At 42.9% G+C, this 24,007-nt stretch overlaps 1 protein-coding gene across 4 annotated transcripts in view; it reads left to right on the top strand.

Moving 5' to 3' along the window:
- The window catches only part of MED13L (mediator complex subunit 13L), a 327,929-nt gene extending 317,839 nt beyond the window's left edge, over positions 1 to 10,090 (top strand). For all 4 annotated transcript variants that reach the window (XM_055236713.2, XM_055236712.2, XM_055236715.2 and 1 more), the window contains 3 exons: positions 2,418 to 2,579; positions 5,144 to 5,256; positions 7,266 to 10,090. In XM_055236713.2, coding sequence (XP_055092688.1) covers positions 2,418 to 2,579; positions 5,144 to 5,256; positions 7,266 to 7,398 — 408 coding nt within the window. In that variant the 3' untranslated portion in view covers positions 7,399 to 10,090. The remainder of the gene's footprint in view (positions 1 to 2,417; positions 2,580 to 5,143; positions 5,257 to 7,265) is intronic.
- Positions 10,091 to 24,007: the final 13,917 nt, after the last annotated feature.

Genomic DNA, 24,007 nt, shown 5'->3' with positions numbered 1-24,007 from the left:
TCTTAGCAAAAATTAGTTCTAGTTGCTTGCTGCTTCCCAGTTTTTTTTTTAATGTTTTTATTTTTTGCCAAAATAGTGGCTTTTAAGAGATTAGTACAACAACCATACTTATTCAACATGCAGAGTAACTGTGCTGATCGAAGAACACGTTGTTGGTGATGGCTTGTTCTGAAAGGAGCCTGCCGTGCTCTTTGCGTGTCCTGGGTTAGTCATTTTGCAGCTGCCTTCTTTTCCAGCTGACCTGCAGGAATGGAAAAAGCTGCCAGGAGATTGATTTTACAGATGTGTCCAGGTTAACGCCAGAGTATTAAGGAAAAAACCAGAGCTTACAACTGGTTTCATCTTTAAATATCTCAGGGATATTGGAGGTGGATGAACAACAGAAGATTTAAGAGTTAGAGGGTTCTGCCACAGCTTGTGGTAACTTTGCTTCAGTTATATGATTCCTGCTGCATCACTGTATTGTACTGCTTATTTAAAATGTTATGAGATTGGGAAGTTAAGACTTTGAAAAATAGCTATGTCTGGTATCTTAGACTGAACAAGCATAAGCAACCTGCTCACACTCATTTATTTAGACACAAAGATGGACATAAAGGACTTCAGTTTTCATTGGGAGGACTTTATTCCCAGCACTGAATTTATTAGACGATGGAGAGAAAAAAGGTTTATAGCTTAGATTAGTCACAGAGCAGGTGAGACCAGAGGAGGGCATCTCAGACTGTTCTATGTTATACCTTCCCCACTACCCTCTTCTGGAAGAAAGGGGTTTTAAGGGTCTTTGTTTCCTTTGCAGTACTTACCAGTTAATGATAATTTGTTCATGGGAAATGGTTGTGATCGGAACAAAAAACACAAATGTTACATTGTCTGTTTTTTTAAAGTTAGGTTTAATTTGAATTCTGGAGGCAGGTAGCATAGCAGCTAAGAATGCATGCCCCACAGTCAGTTAAAGACAACTCTGAATTGCAGCTCTGGGCCTATGGGCTTTGTGACCTTGGAAAAGCTAACTTCACCTCTCTTAGCCTGAGTTACCTTATCTGTGAAATGGAATAATAGCAACTACCTCCCAGTACCTGTTTTTGTAGTTCAGTTTATGCATTAACAAAGAATTGGTCATTGAAGTGTAATGTTAGTTGTGTAAGAAACAGGTATGCTGTATTTCTCCCTTTTTTTTGGAGCCTTAAGCACTAAAGTCTTTAATTCAATGTCATGATTTAGACAGTGCTGTTCTGAAGCTAGCCAGGTGGGCTTTTTCAATCCTGAGCACCTGCAGCCAGGTGACCTCCAAGAGGCTTTCAGCATTTCCTTTTTCTGAATCATTAAACATTCTTTGATATCCAGTTAAGACATTACAGCAGGGAAAAGAATGCATTCAAAGTGGCAGTAAATTTTTTATTTTTTTAACCAGCTCAGAATTGATAGTTTAATGTTGTAGCTGCAGATTATTTTTTCCTTCTAAACAGAAGGCTTTTTTTTTTTTTTTTTTTTTTGAGACAGAGTCTCGCTCTATTGCTCAAGCTAGAGTGCAGTGGCGTGATCTTGGCTCACTGCAACCTCCGCCTCCTGGGTTCAAGGGATTCTCCTGCCTCAGCCTCCTGAGTAGCTGGAATTACAGGCGTGCGCTACCGTGCCTGGCTAATTTTTGTATTCTTAGTAGAGTTGAGGTTTCACCATGTTCGCAGGCAGGTCTCGAAATTCTGACCTCAAGTGATCTGTCCGCCTCAGCCTCCCAAAGTGCTGGGATTACAGGTGTGAGCCACCACACCCAGCGTACACAGAGACTTTTAAAAGCAAATGGATTACTTATTGCCTGCATGAAACGTACATTTTCAGTTGTTGAAGCTAGCTAAAAGAATTAAAGATAAGAAAAGTGTCAGTTGCAGCAAAACATAGCCTCTTCCAGGAGTCTCTTATTAAGGGGAATGCTGCAAATGAAAACACGGCTTCTCTGTGAGCAGATCTTGCACTACTGGCAGCTCAGGAACTTTTGTGCTGTGCACATACTGGTGTCACATTGTCCTGGTCAGGCTGGTGCACTTGTGTGTCTTTGGCTGGTTGCTGGTGAAAGACCACCTGCGTGTGGTAGAGCCTTCTGCTGTCAGAAATTGTAATCTTTCCATTTTAGTTTGTTACCTCATAATGCCATGAAATAGATCTTACATCCCATAGAAAAGAAACCCAAGCAAATAAATCTGTACTTACTTGACTGAGGCTGTCAGTTTTGCTGGTATCTTCTCTGTGTGCAGCAAAGACAATGCTGGCCCTGCTTACCTTTCTCAATCACCTGTTGTTTTCTGTGAGATGCTGCCACAAAGGGGGTCACTCACTGCAGTGTGCAGAGTGAACTGACAAAAGTTCATCTTTCAAGCTTTAAGATAAATGCTGATCATGCTTTTGGGATTTTTGTTTTTCAGAGCCAGGGTGAGCGTCTTCTTTCTAGAGAAGCACCAGAGGAGCTAAAGCAGCAGCCTCTGGCGCTTGGGTATTTTGTATCAACTGCCAAAGCTGAGAATCTTCCCCAGTGGTTTTGGTCATCGTGTCCCCAGGCTCAAAACCAGTGCCCTCTCTTCTTAAAGGTTGGTTTGGTGTCATATTAGAAGTTTGCAAGGAATGAGTGATTTATGCTTAAATTTAATTTTGGTTAGAAATTTCAGTTTTAGGCACCATAATCTTATTCTGTTCCTTTTTTCTCTTGTATCTACTTACACTCTGAGGAAATTTTAATTACAGCTGTAGGTGGAGAGTAGAATTTAGGAGGACCCAAAACCTTGTCACAAAGAAATGAATCACAGTAGCCCAAGGAGGAAACAGTGGGGCCCAGAGGGTAAATCTAGGATGGATGCATGGGGTTCAATGTAATGGTCTTTCTCCAAGTCTATATTGCATCACTATCAGTAAAGTTAAGCCTGTGTCGAAGGTATAATAACCAGCCATCCTCTTCCTCCCCTGCCAGGGACTCTTCGCATTCTTCATTAGAGAAGAGTAAGAGTCAGCTAAAAACATGGCACATTTACACTTGCTCCTTCCTTTATATTTCTTGGAACCTTTTAATCCCAATTTCAAGGGTTCAAAACAAAAAATCCCCTACTTGCAGTTTGTGTTAAAAACAACAATATCTAGAATGAAATCTGTCTCTCACCCACAGATTGGCAAAAATACAAAGATTTGGCAACATACTGTGTTGGCCAGATGTGGGGAGCAGGCCCTGGTGTTGGTGGGATTGCTGAATGATACAGCCCTACACACTTCCCTTTTAGGGCAGCAATCCCACCTCTAAGGAATAGCCCAAAGGTTCTTTGCCAAAACAGAATATGACATATGTCCAAGACTAGAAAGAACCTAAGCATTATCAGTGAGGGACTGATTGAATCAACTGTGGTGCATCCAGACAGTGAAATATTAATCATCTACAACAAAATGGAGACTATTTCTATGTAATCATTCTGTGGAGTAGAGATTACCATGGAGTAATCTGTGAGATACGCATATTCACACACATACACACATACACACATAGCTGCTTATATTTTCAAAAAGAAACGATGGAAATTAAATCAAAAACTTAGACAGTGAAGCAATGTTCTTTTCCTAATGACTTTAACATACTATTATAAAATCAAAGTTTATAAAAATGCATGTTTATTTTTAATTAGAATTATCAATATGAGCATAGATTTATTTTTCCTCTCTAAAAAAGTATACACACTTTTTTTAGCTCTGTCTGCTGAAAAGGCTTAGCAGCAATAAACACCTCTGTTGCCACATTTGTGGTTCCTACACACCATTGTCACTTAAAGGACTATGGTTCTTTGAAGAGATGACTGATTCCAGGTATGAAGCAGGAAATATTCACAATGAACCTGAGGCATCTTATCACACCTAAAAGGAAGAAAGTTACCAAAGATTATTATGGTCCATCAGGGCCTCAGGAGCCATCTTAGAGGGCAGCTCTGTTGTCCAGGGATAGGACGGGACAGTGTGATCATTAAAAAAAAACGATGACAGTAATAGAATGAAACAAATCCTTGGTTCATAATTGTGTTGGAAAACAAACAAAAAATCAGTCATCATTTGTAACTGCTAGAGCATCAGCTCAGTCTGAAAATACAAAAATAAAGAGAAAGAAGCATTTATATATTGCCTCTCCTTTACATATAAAGTAATACCAAAACCATTAGGTGAAAAGTTGATGAGGAACTTTATGATGGGTGTAGTGTGCTGGTACCACCTGAACCCAGTGATGAATCATGTTACTTCAAGTGGGACAGTAGACATTTCGTGCCTTTAATCATTTGTCACATACAGATCATGTTGGCTCATGATTTTAGTAAACCAAATATAAGAAGACATTTTCAAGATAATAAGGGAGCATTATCTTCCTCATTATCCTACAGATGGTGTGATAATATTAAGGAATCATTGTTAACTTTTGTGTGATAATTACTGTTATGTTTAAAGGTCCTTATGTGAGGTATCTACTGACTTTTTACAAGAAAAATAATACAATGTTTGTTTTTTTGTGGGGAGGGTTTTTTGGGGGTTGGTTTGTTTGTTTCTTTTTTTTTGGAGACAGAGTCTTGCTCTGTTGCCCAGGGTGGAGCACAGTGGTGCGATCACAGCTCACTGCGTCCTCATCCTCCCAGGCTCAAGCAATCTTCCAGCTTCAGCCTTCTGAGTAGCTGGGACTACAGGCACACACCACCATGCCCAGCTATTTTTTTTTTAATGTTTTACAGAGATGGTAATATTTGTGTTTAATTCAGAAAAAGAAAATGAAAACAGAAAAGTGGTGAATACTGATAATTGTTGCATCTTGGCGATATCAATTCATGGGACCTTATTATGTATTACAGTATTTTTGTGTGTGCTAGACTATTTCCATTGAAGAAACAAAATGTAGTAGACAAAAAAAAAAAAAAGCCCAAAAAGTTTGCTTTTTTTGTTTTTTTTCCAACTCTAGGATAAGAAGTTATTTGGGATTACCCTGGGGGTTACTGAGCAGGTTAAAGTTTATAGACTTATAGAAACCCTGACTTCTAAGGACTTTTGGGAGCGTCTGCTTCTGGCAGACATGGCCTCCCTCACTTCTGCACTGTGATTGTCTAGACCAGAGAGGTAACTCTCTTTGTTTTTTCACCAGGCTTCGCTGCATCACCACATTTCAGTAGCACAGACAGACGAACTTCTGCCTGCCAGGAATTCTCAGCGGGTTCCACACCCTCTTGACTCCAAAACCACGTCTGATGTTTTAAGGTAGATACCAACCTAGGCATCAGAGCAGTGCAATTTGAAACAATATTCCTTTACTGTTGTCTTTCCAAGGTGTTTTAATCTAAGTGTGCTATTCATAGAAAAGAAGCTGCCGTTTGTGCAGTGAAACAGTATCTGATGAGTCAGTGAGAGCTGCAGTCCCTCATAGCTGCATGGGACAGGCGGTGTAACACATTGGATTCAGTTAGGCATCGATAGGCATTTATAGTTGCCTTTGCTTCCCGTTCAGAGCAGGCACTTCATGGTGATGAGGAGAGGTCAGATCTCGGGGTGGATAGTTAGAAGACAGTGTCTGGAACTTTTAAAGCACCTCACATTGAAAACACTTTTTATGCTTCCTGAGATGGATTATGTGTTTTTGTTTGTTTGTTTGAGATGGAGTCTCGCTCTGTCACCCAGGCTGGAGTGCAGAGGTGTGGTCTCGGCTCACAGCAAACTCCGCCTCCCGGGTTCACGCCATTCTCCTGCCTCAGCTTCCCAAGTAGCTGGGACTACAGGCACCCACCACCACGCCCGGCTAATTGTTTGTATTTTTAGTAGAAACGGGGTTTCACCGTGTTAGCCAGGATGATCTCGATCTCCTGACCTCGTGATCTGCCTGCCTCAGCCTCCCGAAGTGCTGGGATTACAGGCGTGAGCCACCGATTATGTGTTTTTTTAAAAAAATGGACTAGAACATAAATGACGTAGTTGGGAAATGCATCCCAGAAGTGTGTATTAATCAAGCCACAGGCATTCTTCATCTACCTTGAGAAAATACACAGGCCTTTTCTAATGTTTTCTAACTCTTAAATGGTTAGGAAATGATAGGAAACTATACATTATAGATTAATGTATAATTATAGTTATGGATAAAAAGAAAGAACCTGATCAACATAAATTTGGCTTCCAGGCCCCCTAGAGCAGGGGTCCCCAACCCCCGTCCATACCTTGTTAGGAACCAGGCCCCACAGCATGCGGTAAGTAGCAGGCGAGCGAGCATTACAGCCTGTGCTCCGCCTCCTGTCAGGCAACGACATTAGATTCTCATAGGGGCACAAACCCTATTGTGAACCGCACATTCAAGGGATCTAGGTTGTGTACTCTTTATGAGACTCCTAATGATTTAAGGTGGAACAGTTTCATCCTGAAACCATCCCCCACCATGTGGAAAAATTGTCTTCCACGAAATCGGTCCCTGATGCCAAAAAAAGTTGGAGACTGCTGCTCTAGAGGATCACTGTCCAATAGAAATATAATGTGAACCTCAAATCTAATTAAAATTTTTCTATTAGCCACATTAAAATAGTAAAAAGAAACTGAAGTTAATTTTAGTAATATATTTTATTTAACTCGATATATTCAAAATGTTATTTCAACATGTAACAATATAAAAATATTCCTGAAATATTTTACATACTTTTCTTTTTTTCTTTTTCTTTTTTTTGGAGACCGAGTCCTGCTCTGTCACCCAGGCTAGAGTGCAGTGGCATGATCTCACTGCAACCTCCGCCTACAGGTTCAAGCAATTCTCCTGCCTCAGCCTCCCAAGTACCTGGGATTACAGGCATGCACCATGATGCCTGACTAATTTTTGTATTTTTAATAGAGGTGGGGTTTCACCATGTTGGCCACCTGGTCTTGAACTCCTGACCTCAGGTGATCCACCCACCTCGGCCTCCCAAAGTTGCTGGGATTCCAGGCGTGAGCCACTGCACCTGGCCCCTAAGTGTTTGGGCTCTAGTGCCTACTTTACCTGCATTCCACGCAAATTCCTACTGGCCTCACTGGCAGAGCTCGGTGGCCATGTGTGGCTGGTGGCTACTGTACCGGATAGTCCATGTCTAGAAGGAAGGAGGAACGTGAGACAAAGGACGAGGGAAAGAGCCTGGGGCAAGTTAAAGGATGCCGTTGAGACCTCCTTCCTGCTAAGATCTGGAATGTGTTAGAATCTGAGAACCAGCCTTCCCTTCTGAGGCTCACGCCCCTCCTCTGTGTGTTCTCTTTGGCAGGTTTGTTTTGGAGCAGTACAACGCTCTCTCCTGGCTCACGTGCAATCCGGCCACCCAGGACCGTACTTCCTGCCTTCCCGTCCACTTTGTGGTGCTCACTCAGTTGTACAATGCCATCATGAATATACTTTAATTGGAAAAGCACTTGTTCTCTCTGGCTCAGTTCCTTCTCCCTGCAACCTCAGTCCAAGGAACCTGCTACACTCTGCAAATAACCCACATCCTTTTCTTCAGACCACTCTCCACAGTCCTGCACTGTGATTCCTTCTCAGCAGGCACATGTCAATTCTGCAGTGTTCATTACCAGAGTGACTCCTTGACACTTCTCTCATGGACCTGGAAACTTCCATAAGTGGTGACTTTCAGCCAGTGCGGTGGTGTGTGCAGCCCCCAACCACTGGTCCCCAGGAAGTGGTGGTGGTTGGTGGCTTTTCAGCGGGAAACAGAAGAGACAGTGTCCTTTTGCACAAGAGTCTGTGTTTTCAGCCTCTGTATACAATTGAGGGCAGTCTAGCCCTTTGGATGAAATCCTCTAGTTACTGGTGTATGGCCTGTGGGTTACCTGAACTCCATAATCTGGGACTTTTTAAAAATAAGAACCAGCTCAAGTACATGGTTTCATACTGGGGTTTCTGTCTCCCTAGTGCTCCCATCCAGATTGGCATGAGTGCTTTGGTTGACTTCAAACCTGTGTGTCGATGCAGAAGGTCTGGAGACAGCTTCATTTTGTTTATTTATTTTAATTTGTTTTGTCATATGGTTTTTGTGACTTTATTTTTTTAATTCACAAGGACCAGGTACAGTAGCTGAAACCCAATTCAGATCCACCATAGGATTCTTTGACTACATACCTCTGTCCTAGAAGCCGGAAAAGGAGTAAAAACACATTGGGGAGATCATGCCTAAAAGTAATATATTCAAAACCACCCAGCAGTAGGTTTTGTTAACAACAAACTGGGTTTTAAAAGTTCTGCCATGTTAAGTGGCCAGCATTTCATGAAGGATAACATTTTTATACAGAAGGCAGTCAAGCTCAACTCAGAGCCATGGAGGCACGTACCTTAATTAGTTTTATATAGTCACAACGGAAATATATTTTCTAGTGAATTCTTATCGAAAGCCAGGTCTCTCCTCTCATTAGATCAAAAGGGACTTACGTACATACAACAATTGAAAGTGTTTGCTCATGAAATCAGTTATAAATATGGTGAATTTTTTCTGGACCATAGGAATATTATTTCAAAGAAATATTACAACTTAACCATTAAATTAGTACTTGAAGTTGAGCCTTCGTGGTGGGACTTTTTAAAAAAAATGCATTTTTAAAGCATTAATGGCTAATCGAAGTATTTTATGACTCCTCATTCCTGGCCCAGAGGGTTGTCTTTGAAACCCTGTTTCTAACCCTTGTGTTGTGTGTTTCTGTCTGAGGGCAGTGGGTGTGTACTGGCCTCCCGGGAGCCACTGTGACCAGGCCTTTGAGCTCTTGTCATCTGTGGAGAGAATCATGCAAATTTTAAAAGTTCTTCCAAGAGACTTCCATGTCCTGGTTATTAACAAAAAAGGAAAAATGTAATAATTGATATGATTTTGTAAAAGTATTTTTCTTGAAATAATCTAAAGTTTAAAACATTATATTAAAAAAAAAAGTTGTGTGGTGGGAATGTGAAAGCAGAGAAATAACTTGTAAATGGATAATTTTGTTCTCTGTACCACCAATTGAAGGGGGGGTTGACTTTCGCAATGTATAGGATAAAAAATCTGATATATCAAACCATTTGTATCTAATGTGTACAGTGTAAAATTGACTTTAAAAATATTGCAGTGCTATTTTTTCTTAATCAGAAAGGAAAATTCTCAAGGCCTTTTGAAGAGCATAAGAAGATGAAGATTGTAAACTTGTATAAAATTATCTTGGTGAGAACACAAATTGTAAAGTAGATATTTGTAATCTTTTACCACTTTGGGGTTGCTTTTTTCCCGGAATTCATCAGAACTTTGAATTTTTTTTTAAATGGGCTGTTTTTAATGCAGGGGCTTTTCTTCCCTAGAAACCCAATTCTAAGCAGAAAAAGAAAAAAACACACAAAAAATAAAAAACCCCTACAAAAAACTTAAAAAAAAATGGCAGCAAAGGGTAGTTTTCATCTGGTGTCTTTTATTTAAGTTTTTTAAGTTAAGAAAAGCTGGTGACATATTTATACGTTTTTGTGCAAAAATAAATGAATGGCAATAGATTTTAAAAAATCTTATTATGTACTTCTGTGTGAAAAAGTCTGTATAATATTTCCCTTAAATATGCATTATTTTACTTGTGAGTTTTTTACTGAATTAATCTGAAATGTACAAGCCCTGGATTTGCTACAGAGTGAGAAGTTATTTTATTTTTTTTTATTTTTAATTTTGGAAATTCTGCAGAAATCAGAACTCTTACCATGGTTTGAACAAAAAAAGGGGAAATGGGGAGGGGAGAAGGGTGGGATTGTCCAGCATGCTTGTATGTATATTTCAGAACCTTTTTTAAATGTAAAAGCTGTACATTTCTGGGAAGTTCTGAATTTCTTTTGTTTCCTTTTTTCCTTCAAGCATTTTGCAGTGAGCTTCTTTTATATATAGCAAACAATTTGAAAGAATACAAAAATATGTGAAGTTCATTTAAAAAAATAACTACAGTATAGCGCTGGTACAGTACACTAAAAGACTTTGATAAAAAGAAACAATAATAAAAGGCCTCCATTTTAAATGTCATTCATATATACCTTGTGGATGAGAGCTATATACTTTTACACACTTTTTTAGAGGAATAAATTATTGAATTACTGAAACTTTGAGTGGCTTTTTTCCCTTCCTCTCCTGCCTTTGTATAAAATTATCTACACCTGTTCGAGAGGTGTGTATATATGGATTGAATAGCCCTAGATTAGTAGCCAGGCTCTACCTTCCAGTCAGTGAGATGGATGTAGAATTTTACCGCCCTGATCACACCTAACAGCTGTTCTGAAATGGTATTCTCATACTCCAGGGCACAGGTACACTCCCCGATCAGTTTTTAGATGCTAACACACACAACCACAGAATCAACTGTTGTGAGTCGATGAGCGCTAATGGTGTCTCAGCTGTGAGATTGTGGTCAATTCTAGCACAAATGACAAGTCTGTATTTTATATTCCACCGCCTTTCTCTTCACAGTCTCAGCCAGTTTCCTTTTGATGTCTCTTAGAAATGACAGATACATCTCTCTTTGCTGTTTTCCTGATTCACAGGCTGGTGACGGGAGTTTGGCATCTGATACACCACACGCAAGTCCCTGTTGGCTGCACACCATCTACCATGCTGTTCCCTTCTTGGGTCCACCAGCTAGGAAAAGCCACATGTTCTAGCAGGAGTTGCGAGGGTATATTTCGTATACTGCCCTTGCAAAATCTCTCATTAAAAGCGGTTAAACCCCAGGACTTGGCAGAGCTTACAATAAACATTTGAATAAGTGGAAAGGCCTTGCTTTTAATCTGCCTTCATCATTTTACAAATATACGTTGTTCTGAACCTAACATTATTGGAATCCAGAGATAGAGCTATTGAGACAACTCAGCCTTCTGTTACTTCATCTGCAAATGAGAGATGAGGATGATTACATGAGAAATGCTTTGCAAACTAAAAGGCTTGTGTCCATGTTACAGCTGCACTGTTGAAGAAAGACAGAAAAGTGAGGCCAACTTTTTGGTTAAAAAATAATAGGGATCTCATCCAGTTACTGCCTTACATATATATAACTTTTATATAGTCCTGCAGCAACTAAATAATCAGAACTAGGAGGTACTTTTACAAGCATTCAGTAGCTTCAATGCTTAGCTCATACATTGGGTGGTACTACATTCAACAATTACTGTTGGCTTTATAGTAGGAATGTTATTTTCATAACTGCCCCCACCTGTACCAGTTCAGCAACCGCAGCTAAATCTCTTTGAGGTAGGATAATTATTGAATGCATTTAAATATCTTCCAAGTTAGATGTAGATAAGCCATCAGCCTTCAGCAGTTTGCATCACCCAGATTCTGCTCTTCACACAAGTTAATTCCCTCCAACCATGTGATTATGTAGTTCTTGGTTTTACTGTTCAGGAAGTCATGAGCAAAGGTATTTGTTACCAACTGGGCATCAAAGAACCACTAAAAATCTTTGTAAAAGTACAGTTCGTCAATGAGTTTTTAAACGCAAACCTCGTAAGACATACTGCAGAAGCATAAGCCACATATGGAAAACAGTCTTTGCCACTTGTCATTTACAGTCAAGCCAGTATAAAAAGGAAATCGTGCTTTGGAATTCACCGCACGCCCAAATCCTATCAAGATGCAATTTTCACTTATTACCGTGTTATTTTGGTGTTAAACGATTCTCTTGTTTATATCCCCTTGACAAAAAGGTCACTTTAGCAGTAATTATTTCATGTCATTAATACCTAATGAGACACCACTTGAAAATTCTGTTGTGCCAGGTAATTAGAGGGTTGTAATGTTTGCCCTGGGCATCCTGCTCTGCCTGGAACCAGATACACCAGTCTTCCTCCACTTTGCTTACAATTCCAGGGTCAAGTTTAAAAAAGATTTTTTGACACTTAACTGCTTCTAGCTAGAACGCTAAATCATGAAGCAGGTAAGAAATAGAAGTTGATGAGAAAGAAGGTTTAATCTCCAGGAAGAAGGTTGGACACAACCAAAGTACTGATTTTTCTCTGTAAATGTTATTTCCTCAATGAATTTAAGTTCCCAGGTGATGGGAAGACCCCAAGACAGACATTCCCGTTAGTCCCACTTTTTCTTTGTTTTCTTTCAAACAGGGAAGTGAGGAAAGCACATGTTCACTTTTAATAATCTGCTAACATGGCACTTGTCTGGGCTGTTACCCATATGGGTCAAACCACGTCTGTCCTGGAGTGTGCTTGAAATTCACCCAGTGCTCACAGCATGCAGACACGTTGAAATTGGCAGCATCTCTGAGCATTTCTCTGGCTCTTGCTGCCCAGTGTATACCTCTTTTGCCTTGCTGTTGGGTGAGGCATGTTCCAATCTATTTGTTTTATAAGACTAAACAATATTCAGTAAAATTGGCCACCCCAGAGCTTAGAACAGAAGCTCTGGGAAAAAAAATATCTAACACAAGGAAGTATTCGTTGTGGGGGAATGTCAATTTAAATAATTTAACATGTAAAATAGTAATTGTCTTAATTTAGGCTATAATGTTTTTCAGTAAGCATTTTCATGTTAGCTTCTCTTAAATCTTAGTTTGTTCACTTAGAGGTCTTGATGTTCTTATTAATTTAGATACATTATTTACATATATAATTTCCTGTCTGCTTCCTTTGAAGTATGTGGTTTTTTTTAATCGTAGAAGAGACACTGTTTCTGTAATTATACATACACCAATGTTTTTTGTTGTTGTTATTTCTTGTATTACTGCAAAGCTTAGGAGGTTCTCTCTCTTAGGTCTAGGGGTCAAGGTCACGTTTGCTTCACAAGGTGAACCAAAGAACTTCCCGTCATTTTCTGTGAACCCAAAGAGTTTATCTTTCATGACACCAACTTTATATTGGGCTGAGACTGAAGTAGGCACTCACGAAATGTTTGTCAAACACTGATACTGTTGAAAGAGTAGAATTAGTTGCACCTCAAAAATCTGAAATAATTTACCAGTAAATTCATCAGATCCTGATGCCTTTTGGGGAAGTGGTTTACAAAACATAGGAATTTTTTTTTTCGTTTTTTGGTTGATTTGGGGTTTCCATTTCTTTTGTCGATTTTGTTAATTTAGATTTTTACAGAAAAAAATGAGTTTTTCAAATGTATTACTTAATGCAATGGTGCAGAATACCCCCTTAATTTTGAAACCTTTTGGTGATGTATGCTCCTTTCCATTTCTAGCAATATTAATGCTTCTATTCCCCTCGATTGATTTTTCTAGCAGTTTGATTTTTTTTTTTTTTTTAGTTTTTGTTTGATTTTTCCAAAGAAACAGCTCATGGACTTAACAGTTCTGCTGTTTGTGTCCTGGCTTTGTCTTCTCATTCTTTTTCCTAGTTTCCTTGAGAGTTGTTTCATTTTCCTTGAATTTTAATTGTCTGCTTAGTTAATTTATTTTCACTTTTGATGATATAGGCATTATAGCCTGGGGGCTTCTGGGTGTGTTGGCCCTCCTCAAATTATATGCAGAATTCTTTATGTGCATTTTTTTTTTAGGGAGACAGTCTTTGTATCAGATTCTCAGAGATGTCAAACGCTAAAAGGGATAAAATTGCTTTTATTGTTTGAGATGTCAAACGCTAAAAGGGATGAAATCTGGCACTAGATTTAAGTTGATTACATCCTACAAGTCTTGATGCTTAATGTTTTCATTTTTATTTTTATACTCTTGGTTCTTTATTTCTTTTTTGATCGATTTTTGTTAAGGAAAATTCTCTTAAAGTCTCTCACACTGTAATATTCTCCTATACTACAACGTAATCTTGCATTCCCTGAAATCTTCAAAACCAGGTGTGTCCTATTTCATGGGCAGTGTTGCCTAATATAAATGGAATGTGAACCATACATGTAATTTAATATTTTCTAGAAGCCACATTTAAAAAGTAAAAATAAACAGGTGAAATTAATTTTAATATATTTTATTTAACCAAATATATCCAAGTTCTTATTCCATTTCAACCTAAAATCAATATGAAAATTATCAGTGAACTATGTAGCATTCTTATTTTTGCAATAAGTCTTTGAAATCTGTATGTAGTTAACAGCACATCTACATTTGGATGCTAAATTTTCAATAGTTGAAGAAAAATGTAATTCTACCAAAAAAAATGGAATTTAGCAGAAAAAATACACTGCTTCAGTTTTTAAATTAAATTTAAATTCATTAGACTTACATAAAATTAAAAGATTAGTTTCTCAGTCACGCCGTATTTCAAAGTGATCAACAGCCTCATGGGGCTAGTAGTGATCCTGTGGGCCAGTAGAGCTAGGGTGTAAGATTTGGTAGCAACTAATTGTGTCTTGAGTATTTTTGTTTGTTTTCTACACCCCATTCGGACCTCAAGCTCTGTCCCAGGCAGGCAGTAGGAGTTAAAATTTCCCACTGGAAGTTTGGTCTTCCTTTGTACTTCCTTATTGGTACATAAAGGTTTACTGATGTTTATGTATTATATAATTTATCTCTGTATAATCACCCGTTATTCTGCATAATGCTCTTTGCTTTAAATTATCCTTTTAGTACCGCCCCTCTTTCCTTTGATTAGAATTCCAGTGTTATATCTTTGGCCCACCATTTACTTTCAACCTTTGTCATTTTGTGTTAGGTGTACTTCATACAAGCTGTTGTATTTTATTTCTTAAGAGAACAATACTATTTTTATTTGAATAGGGTAATTTTTGCCTTTGCACTTCCTGTTCCATGTTATACTTTGACTTGTCAGCCAATTTTTATAAATACACATACAGATTTATTTGCTTCCTTTAACTCTTCAGTTTTGCCTTTTTTGTGTATGGACTCTGCCATTTGCCTTTATTTTTTTTAACATGTTTTGGAAAGAAACCTCCGTTACCTAATTCCATTAGTGATGACCTTTACACAGTCCACAGACATCCACCATGCTCTTCCCATTCCGTAGATTCCATTCTAATAAAAACAGCACCTTGGATCCACCCATTCCAACCCCGTTCTCATTCTCTCGGGATTTAATGGCTGTGAACTCTAACTGTGTGGGGTTCATTTCCTAGGCCACAGGGTAACACCTGCTAGTCAGAGCCAAATTATTTCATCCTTTTCCTTGGACACTGCCCTTCAGTTTTAGGCAACTCCCTTAGTCACAGGCTTCTACCCCAACAAATGTGGAAGTCAATGTTACTCAGGGACTGTCTTACCATTAGGCACCCCCAACTGCTGTTACACATAAACGTAACATGTTTGCAGAAGGAATTTGATGATTCTGCTAACAGGTTATGTGCCCCTAAGGTGCCATGCCCCAAGCTCGGGGATAAAGAGATACATGAACCCCCAACTCTAGTCCTGTCTTTAAGGTGGAAATCAGTCTAGGAGGTCAGCATCTATGACACAAGGGACTGTCCTCTAAAAAAGCTATGCAAGCAATTGGCGATGTGTGAGCCCTACGGGTCCTCTGGGATGTACCCAGCAGCCTGTTGCTATCACAGGACACACGCGCCTCCCATGTCCAGTCTGTCACCCTAATGAAGCCATCCATTTCAGCCACTGTCTTGCTGACACCTTTAATTCCTCACTCATTGCTTATTCTGCATCTGTCTTGGCAAAGTCTCAATCCTTGATCTCCGGGAGCTGATTAGTGTTCAGATTTCCAGGCTACCCCAGATCCTGATCCAGTTGGTGGGGGGCAGGGCCCACAGATCTGCATTTAATGCCCTCCCTCCCCAGGTGACTTGGATCCAGGAACTGGTGGCCCACACTTTGAGACACATCTGTCCAAGTCAGCTTAACTTCTGCTAGGACAGTGTGGATAGGCAGGCAGGTGGTAAAGCAGACAGGACATCCAGCTGCCATTACTGTGTTAAAATTCAGCATGGCCCTTCTATAGTTTCTAGAGACAATCTCAGCCCTTCCCCCATGACTCCCACATCTGTAGCTGTAGATTCAGTATCTCCGTCTTCCTACAAGATGCCTCGACCTGGAAGCTCAGAGTCACTCCAGACATAGCCCTGAACCTCTTCCTTCAAACTCTTCTTTCTCCTCCTGCCCATCAACTCTGAAGTCTGTGTCACCTTGAATGTCTCTCTCTCTTCTCCCCTTTCCCATGTTTTGTCATTCTCGGATTCTCCATTCTAAAATTCATCAGGTCTTCTCTGGAACCAGGCTTGGAACCACAAGAAATAAGGCAGGCATCATCCCTGGCCTGGGGCAGCGCATAGTCTAGTGAGAGCGGGTGCAGCCTGGTGGGGAATCTGGGATAGGGTGAAGGCAGAGTGCTTACACTCTGGGAAAAGCTTTCTGGAAAAGTGGTATTTTCAGAAGCTCCGCAGAGCCAATGGGAGGCAGCTGTCAGAGGTGGGGTGTGTTCCAGGTGGAGGATACAGCATATGCAGAAACGTGAGGCCACAGGAGACCCCTGCAGGTCAGCCAGACACGTCTGAGAGAAATGAAGACTCACGAGGGCATTTTAAGCAAGTTAATGATCCGATTGACCCTTTAGAAGAACTATCATGGCTGGGGGCGGTGGTTCACACCTGTAATCCCAGCACTTTGGGAGGCCAAGGCAGGTGGATCACCTGAGGTCAGAAGTTCAAGACCAGCCTGGTCAACATGGTGAAACCTCATGTCTACCCCAAAATACAAAAATTAGCAAGGCATGGTGGCGGGTGCCTGTTGTCCCAGCTTCTCGGCTGAGGCACGAGAATCACTTGAACCGGAGAGGTGGAGGTTGCAGTGAGCCAAGAATGCGCCACTGCACTCCAGCCTGGGCAACAGAGTGAGATCCTGTCTCAAAAAAAGAGAAAAAAACAAACAAAAAAAAACCTATTACGGCTATCAGAAGGGGGCAAAAATGGAGGCTAGAATAATAGTGGGCCACCTCCCCGTATGGATAGTGAAGAGGGAGAGAGGGCTATTGAAAAACAATCAACAGAAAGTGGTTATTGACTAAGTAGGGTGTGGGGTTTCAGAAGTGGGTTGCGGATGCGGGAGGTTTCTGGCCTCAGCAGTTGGACAGCTGTCCTTAAAATGGCTGTGGGAACAAGGCAGCCACTGGTGACCTCGCTGAGAATGATTTCAGTGGGGAGGACAGGGACAGAGGCCAGACTGCAGCGCATGCAGGAACAAAGCAGAGAGAAAGCAGGTAGCCAGAGAAGGACATGGAGGTGTCAGGGGGGCTGGTTGTTTTGCTTTTTAATTTGCTGGGGCCTGGAGCACACGTCAGTGCCAGAACAGGGAAGGACGTGAGTGACAGATGGAAGGGTCCAAGGAGGGGGGACCCGGAAGCTTGGTGGAGAGAGAGCCTTGGCTGATGGCTTTGTTCCTTTCCTTGTGAAGGAGGATGCCAAGGAGCGTTAAACGGAAGTGGTGGGTAGGTCTCAGGATGTGCAGCAGCCTTGGTGCAGATCAGGGATGAGAACCAAGGAGAACAACGAGCGGGCCTGAGACTATGAATTTACAGTGGTACCCACCTCTCTGCACCGTTACGAGCTTTTCCTTTTGATAAAGTTTGGCTGTGTCCCCACCCAAATCTCATCATAATTGTAGTTCCCATAATCTCCACGTGTTGTGGGAGGGACCAGGTGGAGATAATTGGAGCATGGGCGTCGGTTTCCCCCATCCTGTTCTTGTGATAGTGAGTTATTTCTCACGAGGTCTGATGGTTTTATAAGGGGCTTCCCCCTCCGCTGGGCGCCCATTCTCTGGCCTGCCGCGCTGCGAAGAGGTGCCTTCCGCCATGATTGTAAGTTTCCTGAGGCCTCCCCAACCACGTGGAACTGTGAGTCAATTAAACCTCTTTCCTTTATAAATTACCCAGTCTCAGGTATTTCTTCATAGCAGCGTGAGAACAGACTAATACACCTTCCCTGCCCCAGGATGGGGATGGAGAGCGCAGTTCTCAGTCCTGCTGTTCCCTCCGCACCAATATGAGGACACAGAATCAGACGCCGTGAGTGAGTGTCCTGATTGTACAGCTGGAAAAAGACCTCTTCTGGACCTCTCCCTGTAGCTCGGAACAGTGTGTCAAGGTAGCCCCTCGGGCTTAGCTACAAGAGGGAAGATCTCACATCTTCGAGGAGGATGGCAAAAGGATCTCGCAGAGCATGAGGCCAAAGGAGAGCCTGTAGCCAAGGAAGGTGGGAGATGGCACATGGGAAAGAGCAGAGACCAATTTACCTGCTTCCAACTCCGGCTAAACCCTGTCCTTACAGAGTGCCTTTTGCCCAGAATGTTCTTGAGACACCATTTAGAAACCAAGATGGAGGGTGGGGGAACTGCTTTACAGTGCCAAGCACGTTCACTGCCTGCCAGATCATCACAGGTAGGCATGGATTTGGGTTTTGTCTTGGGCCTTATAGATCCAGGACCCGAACGATTCTTGCAGGTCTCCAGTTGTCCCAGGCAGAAACAATGAAGGCATCTAGATCACGACTCCTCCATCACCAAGCCCTGCCGAATGCCACCTCCTATGTCCTCCCCAACTCCATCCCCTCACCTCTTACCCAGATCTCAACGGTGGCCTCCTTGCATGCCCTCCTGTCCGCAGCCTGCCTCTTTCAATCCAATCTCCAAGCTATTAGTGGTGTTAGTGAACTCCAACTTCCTAGGCAGGGAACCCAATGAGGTTCACCATGATCTGGTCTTGAGCAAGCTTCTTCGGCTAGTCTCCCAAGGCAACACAGTGCGGGACAGGGACAGAACTAGGTCCAGCACCCTGTGACTTCCACCTGAGTTTGTGTTACTGAGAGGAGCAACAGAAATCAACAGAAGAGAGAGCTCGTCTCACAGGAGCCTTGGAAACCCTCAAGTCTTGCAGTCCTTGTTTCCACTTCGTTGACTAAAGCTCCACCTTGCATGCGGCTCACACCTAGAAAGCCGTCTCTGCTTGAGGCACTTCTCACCCCAGTCTTGGTGCTGATAAAGCCCAAACTCTCTGGTCTTTGCTGCCTCTGCGGAGCCATCTCTAGCTTTGGGCTGGCCCCTCTGTCCCTCCTGGGACTCCCAGAGTAGCTGACGGTCCCTCAGGGCACCGACAACACTGCGTTATCAGTGGACTCTTCTCCCACGGTCCCTTCCTGCCTGGTACAGAGGAGACATTCAACAGACTGAATAGTCAAGTGGAATAGCTGCATGCCCTGAGCCTTGGAGAGATGAGTTCCTTCCTACCATCCTACCTGGTCATTTTTCTGGAAGCTTCTACACTTCTAAGAGAAGATCTGTTTTCTCCAAGTTCCCTCCCTAACATTTCAAAAATACGTGGTTTAGAGCCCGGATGTGCCATCGATGTCCCGGCTCTGCTGTGGCTTGCTCTCCACGGGCTTTCGCTGTGTCTCTTTCCTCGCCTGTAACATGTGACGCTCACAGCACTGCCTTCACCTACTGCAGAGAGGAAATGCAGTGATCCCCGCATGGATGGGACAGGCATTCAGTGCAGGCAGTAGACACTCAATAAAGTTCTTGTTTTTTCCCAGAAGAGTCATGGGAAAAACTTTACCCCTTTACATATTTGGCAAATAGGCATCGGAAACATACATGAAATGCAGTTCTCGATTTTTGCCCTTTATCTGCATCACCCTCTGCAGTCCTCTCTTCTTCCAGATGTTGGGTTCCAACCAAAAACCTCAGGGAGACTCCGAACTGATTTCTTCATCACTCTCTGCACCTGATCCATTTGCGTAAACCGTGTGAGCCCCACCTTCAAAACGAACCTAGAATCTGAATTTCTTTATACCACGTCCACTGTTACCACTGCCCTGGGGCCAGTGCTCTGTCACCGGCTGCAGCAGGCGACGTCTCACCACCCACACCCAGTGCAGTCCATCCTCCACACAGCAGATGCTCGCTGGTCTCGAACAAAGGATGGAGCCACTCTGTCCTTCCTCTACCCAGAATCCTCCAGAGGGCAGAAATAAAATCCAAACTGCAGTCCACAAGGCCTGGCATATCTGGCCCCCTTTGCCCCTTTTTGTGCCACATTGCAGCTACTCGACTGGCATTCCTGAGTTTGCCAAACATGCTCCCACCACTGGGCCTTTGCACGTCCTGTTCCCTTCACCAGAATTTCTCACTCTGCCCCCTCCTCCAGGCCTGCATTCCCTGTCACTTGCTCTGTAAGGCCTGTTGTTTTTGAAAAGCACAGGCACCCCCCGCCCCCGTGCTGCCAGCCCCTCCCCAATGGAACACACTGCGTTCCTTAGTGACTCGTTTTCTTTCTCTTCCCTCCTAGAATGTGAGCATCCCTAGGACATCACTAGGGATTTGAGTCCATGTTGCTCACTGCTGTATCCCCAAGTGCCTGGCATGCAGCAGACTCTCAAATAGTAGCTGTTGAATTCATGAATGAATTGGGTTGGGGGCGGGGGCTACCCTCCCTTACTCAGGTTCCTACTTCAGAGTCATCTCCATAGAGAGTTGGTCCCTGACCCACTCTCTCCCAGCCCCCAGCCCCCAGCCTCCCCCAGCCCCTGGCACTCCCTCACTTTGCTTTGTAGGGGTTGTTACTCAATGCAGACACACCTGCTTGGTCTGTTTGTGTGCCATCTCTCCTACTAGAACGCAGGTTCCACACAGCAGGAACTGTATTCCCAGCATGTAGACCGGGGCCTTCCATATTTGGAAAAAGGCCTGCAATTTTTGAAAATGTTTTATTTTGAAATAATTTTGCGCTTACAGAAAAGTTGCAGAGGCAGCACAGAGATTCTTGTACACCCTTCACTCGTCTCCCCCTGGTGTTAACATCTTGCATCGTCACAGGACAAGAATGAGGACTAAGAAATGGACATTTGTGCATCACCGTAAACCCGACCTCAGCCTTTGCTCAGATTGCACGTTTTCCCACGAGGTTGTTTTCCTGATCCAGGGTCCAATCCGGGACCCCACATGGCGTTCACGCATCACGTCTCCTTCGTCTCCTCTGATCTATGACCGATCCTCTGTCTTTCCTTATTGCTTTGTGACTTTGACAGAACTGTTCTCATTTGAGCTCTCATTTGGGTGAACAGCCCAAAACTGACTGGTCAGTTATTTTGTAGTTATTTGGTCTCTCAGCTTGGGTTAGTCTGATATTTTCTAGCGGTGAAATTGTGGTTATGCATCTTGGGACAAGAACACCATGGAAGTGACACGTCCTTCCCAATGCATTAGTGTTGGGAAGGTTCGAGATGTCATTGTGTCCAGTTACAGATGACATTAACCTTGAACCCTTGGTTAAGGCTGCATCTTCTGGGTTTTCTCTACCGAAAAGTTATTTCCCTAGCAAATATTTTGGAATGAATAAATTCTAGGAAATACCGCAGAAGCTCGGATACATATTTGTTATGTCCTAGATTTTCCAGCAGGGGACGACGTTCACTGACAAATCTTAATGGGCAAGAGTCAAGGGATTTGAAAGCAGGGGGCCAAGGCCCTGGGGAGCAGCTCTGGGGTGCTGGTCTGAGTCCACTCTCCCAGGGCAGCCCTCGTTTAGGTGAAGAGCCCCAGGGGACAGATTCCTGGTTGGGCATAGGTGCCAGGTGTAGGGGTGGCTGAGAGGAGCAATCTGGCTTGGCAAATTTATAGTGCATAGAAGACCGAGCTAAGAGGCTGGCAGCTGCCAAGGGGGTGTGTGTGTTTGCGTGCACGTGTGTGTGTGTGTGTGTGTGTGTATGTGTGTGAGGAGGAGAACCTTTAATGTGGTACATTCAATACCTGGGCATTCATTAGACTTGAAGAAGCCAAAGCAAATATCCTTCCTGTGATGCCTCTCTGCCCCTGTAAACCCCCACAGACACCTCGGAAAAGGCCCGTGGGCCCCGGGCAGAAAGGGCATGTGAAAAGGCTCCTGGTAGCCTCAGAGATTTTAGGCTTGGACCAGACCCAGAGCATTGGAGATATCATTTCTACTTAATTAAATTTTAATCCAATAGGACGTTTAGAAATAATATAGACTGCAAAAGGGCATGAGGGAACTTCGCAGAGTGAGGGGAACGTCTCTATTTTAGTTGGTGGTGTTGTATTTGTCAAAGCACAGGGAATTATCCATTTAAAATGGGTTCATTTAAAAAATAATTAAATTGTGGTAAAAATACACATAATGTGAAATTTACCATCTTAACCACTTTTAAGTGTATAACTCGGTAGGGTTGAGCAGCTCCACAGTGCTGTGCAAACAATCTCCAGAACATCTTCCACTTGCAAAACAAACCCTGTGCCCATCAAACGCTAACTCCCCAGTCGCTGGCACCACTATTCTTTCTGTCTCTGTGATCTTGACTCCTCTAGGCACCTCCTATGAATGGAATCATACAGTATTTGTCCTTTTGTGACCAGCTTATGTCACTTGGCGTAATGTCTTCGAGTTCACCCCTGTTGTAGCAGGTGCCAGAATTTCCCTCCTTTTCCAGGTGGAACCACACTCCATCGCATGTATATACCAGATTTTGTTGATCCCTTCAGGCATCAGTGGACACTGGCTTGCCTCCACCTTTTGGGTATCGTGACTAATGCTAAAATGGACGTGGCCGTGCACATTTTGGAATTGTTAGATCATAGAGTAATTCTGTTTTTAATTGTTTGAGGAAGCACCATGCTGTTTCTCACAGTGGCTGCACCAAAATGGTGCATTTTTTAAAGAATAGAAATGATTTTAAAAAGAGCACATTTGATAACTCCTGTGGTGTTGTGGGGGAAGGTGTCTTTTCTTCCTTCCCAGTTCATGAGGGCAGGGCTTCTAAATACCCTTCCTAGGTCCATGTAGCTCCAGACGCATTTCTGGCTCTAATTGTGCCCCCTGAAACCAACAGGAAGATAAATAGGCATTTGTTAATGGCTACCAGGCCTACAGGCCCCCAAACAATAACCAACACCACCGTCCTAGGCCAGCCCCACACATCTGCCCCACTCTACCTCCTGACTTGTGGACGTTTTTGGAATTGGGCATCTCGGTTGGATGTGGCCTTAAAGACAGCTGGCAGTGAAACCCTGGCACGCTGGGCACTCTGGCTTCCTGGTCCCTTTCCATCGCAGGAGGAAGACAGTGCTTTACAGGAGCAGTGCTGGTCTTTCTGAGGATTTGACTTAAGTAAAAGCCTCCAGGGGCCTGAGCTATCCTGAGATTTTTGGTCGCGTTGCTGGAGAGAGATTCTTGCTTTCTTCCCTTCTGTATTAGTCCGTTCTCACGCTGCTAATAAAGACATACCCGAGGCTGGGTGATTTATAAAGGGAAGAAGCTTAGTGGACTCACAGTTCCACGTGGCTGGGGAGGCCTCACAATCATAGCGGAAGGCAGAGGAGGAGCAAAGTCACGGCAAGAGTGTGCAAGCGTGCAGGGGAATCCCCTTTATAAAACCATCAGATCTCGTGAGACTTACTCACTATCGCAAGAACAGCACGGGAAAGACCCGCCCCCGTGATTCAGTTACCTCCCACCGGGTCCCACGTATGACGTATGGGGATTATGGGAGCCACAATTCAAGATGAGATTTGGGTGGCGACACAGCCAAACCCTATCACCTTCCAGGTAAAGAAGCCCCCACGTCCCTTCAAGTCTTACGCATAGAAGCCTGACAGGTCACTTGTTCCAGAGCCGGTGGCAAAACTGAGCAAGCAGGGAGATTTCTCTGGTAAGGCCTCTGTAGCTTGTGAAGGCTTCTGAGCCGAAGCCAGATCAGCTCTTTCCTCATCTGTATTCCTGACCTTTCCATCTGCCTGTGGACGTCCACAATGTCGGGGAAAAGAGCAATACTGTCCACTGAGCACAAGACCCTAAATCATCTCTGTGCTTTTGCGAATTACTAACACGGTTCCTGAAGGGCAAAAATGTCCTCTAAACGTAGGGCAGAGTTTACGAATGGGTGATCCTTGGGCCTAATACGGCCTTTGCTCCTGCAGGATGGATTTGGACTGCACAGTGTTTTTAAAAAGTTTGAATCAGTAGCCAACATTTCAAAATAGGATAATTCCCTTTTTTTTTTCTAAAAAAAAAAAAAAAGAAAAAAAGCAGATTTCTACCTTCTCTTGAGCGTGGATCACTTATATCTGGGAGCAAGATCTATATTTCCACCTG

The sequence above is a fragment of the Symphalangus syndactylus genome, chromosome 13 (genome assembly GCF_028878055.3).
Source record: "Symphalangus syndactylus isolate Jambi chromosome 13, NHGRI_mSymSyn1-v2.1_pri, whole genome shotgun sequence".
Classification (NCBI taxonomy): domain Eukaryota; kingdom Metazoa; phylum Chordata; class Mammalia; order Primates; family Hylobatidae; genus Symphalangus; species Symphalangus syndactylus.
The sequence above is the reverse complement of the archived record's forward strand: the minus strand, read 5'-3'. Positions and strand labels throughout refer to the sequence as shown.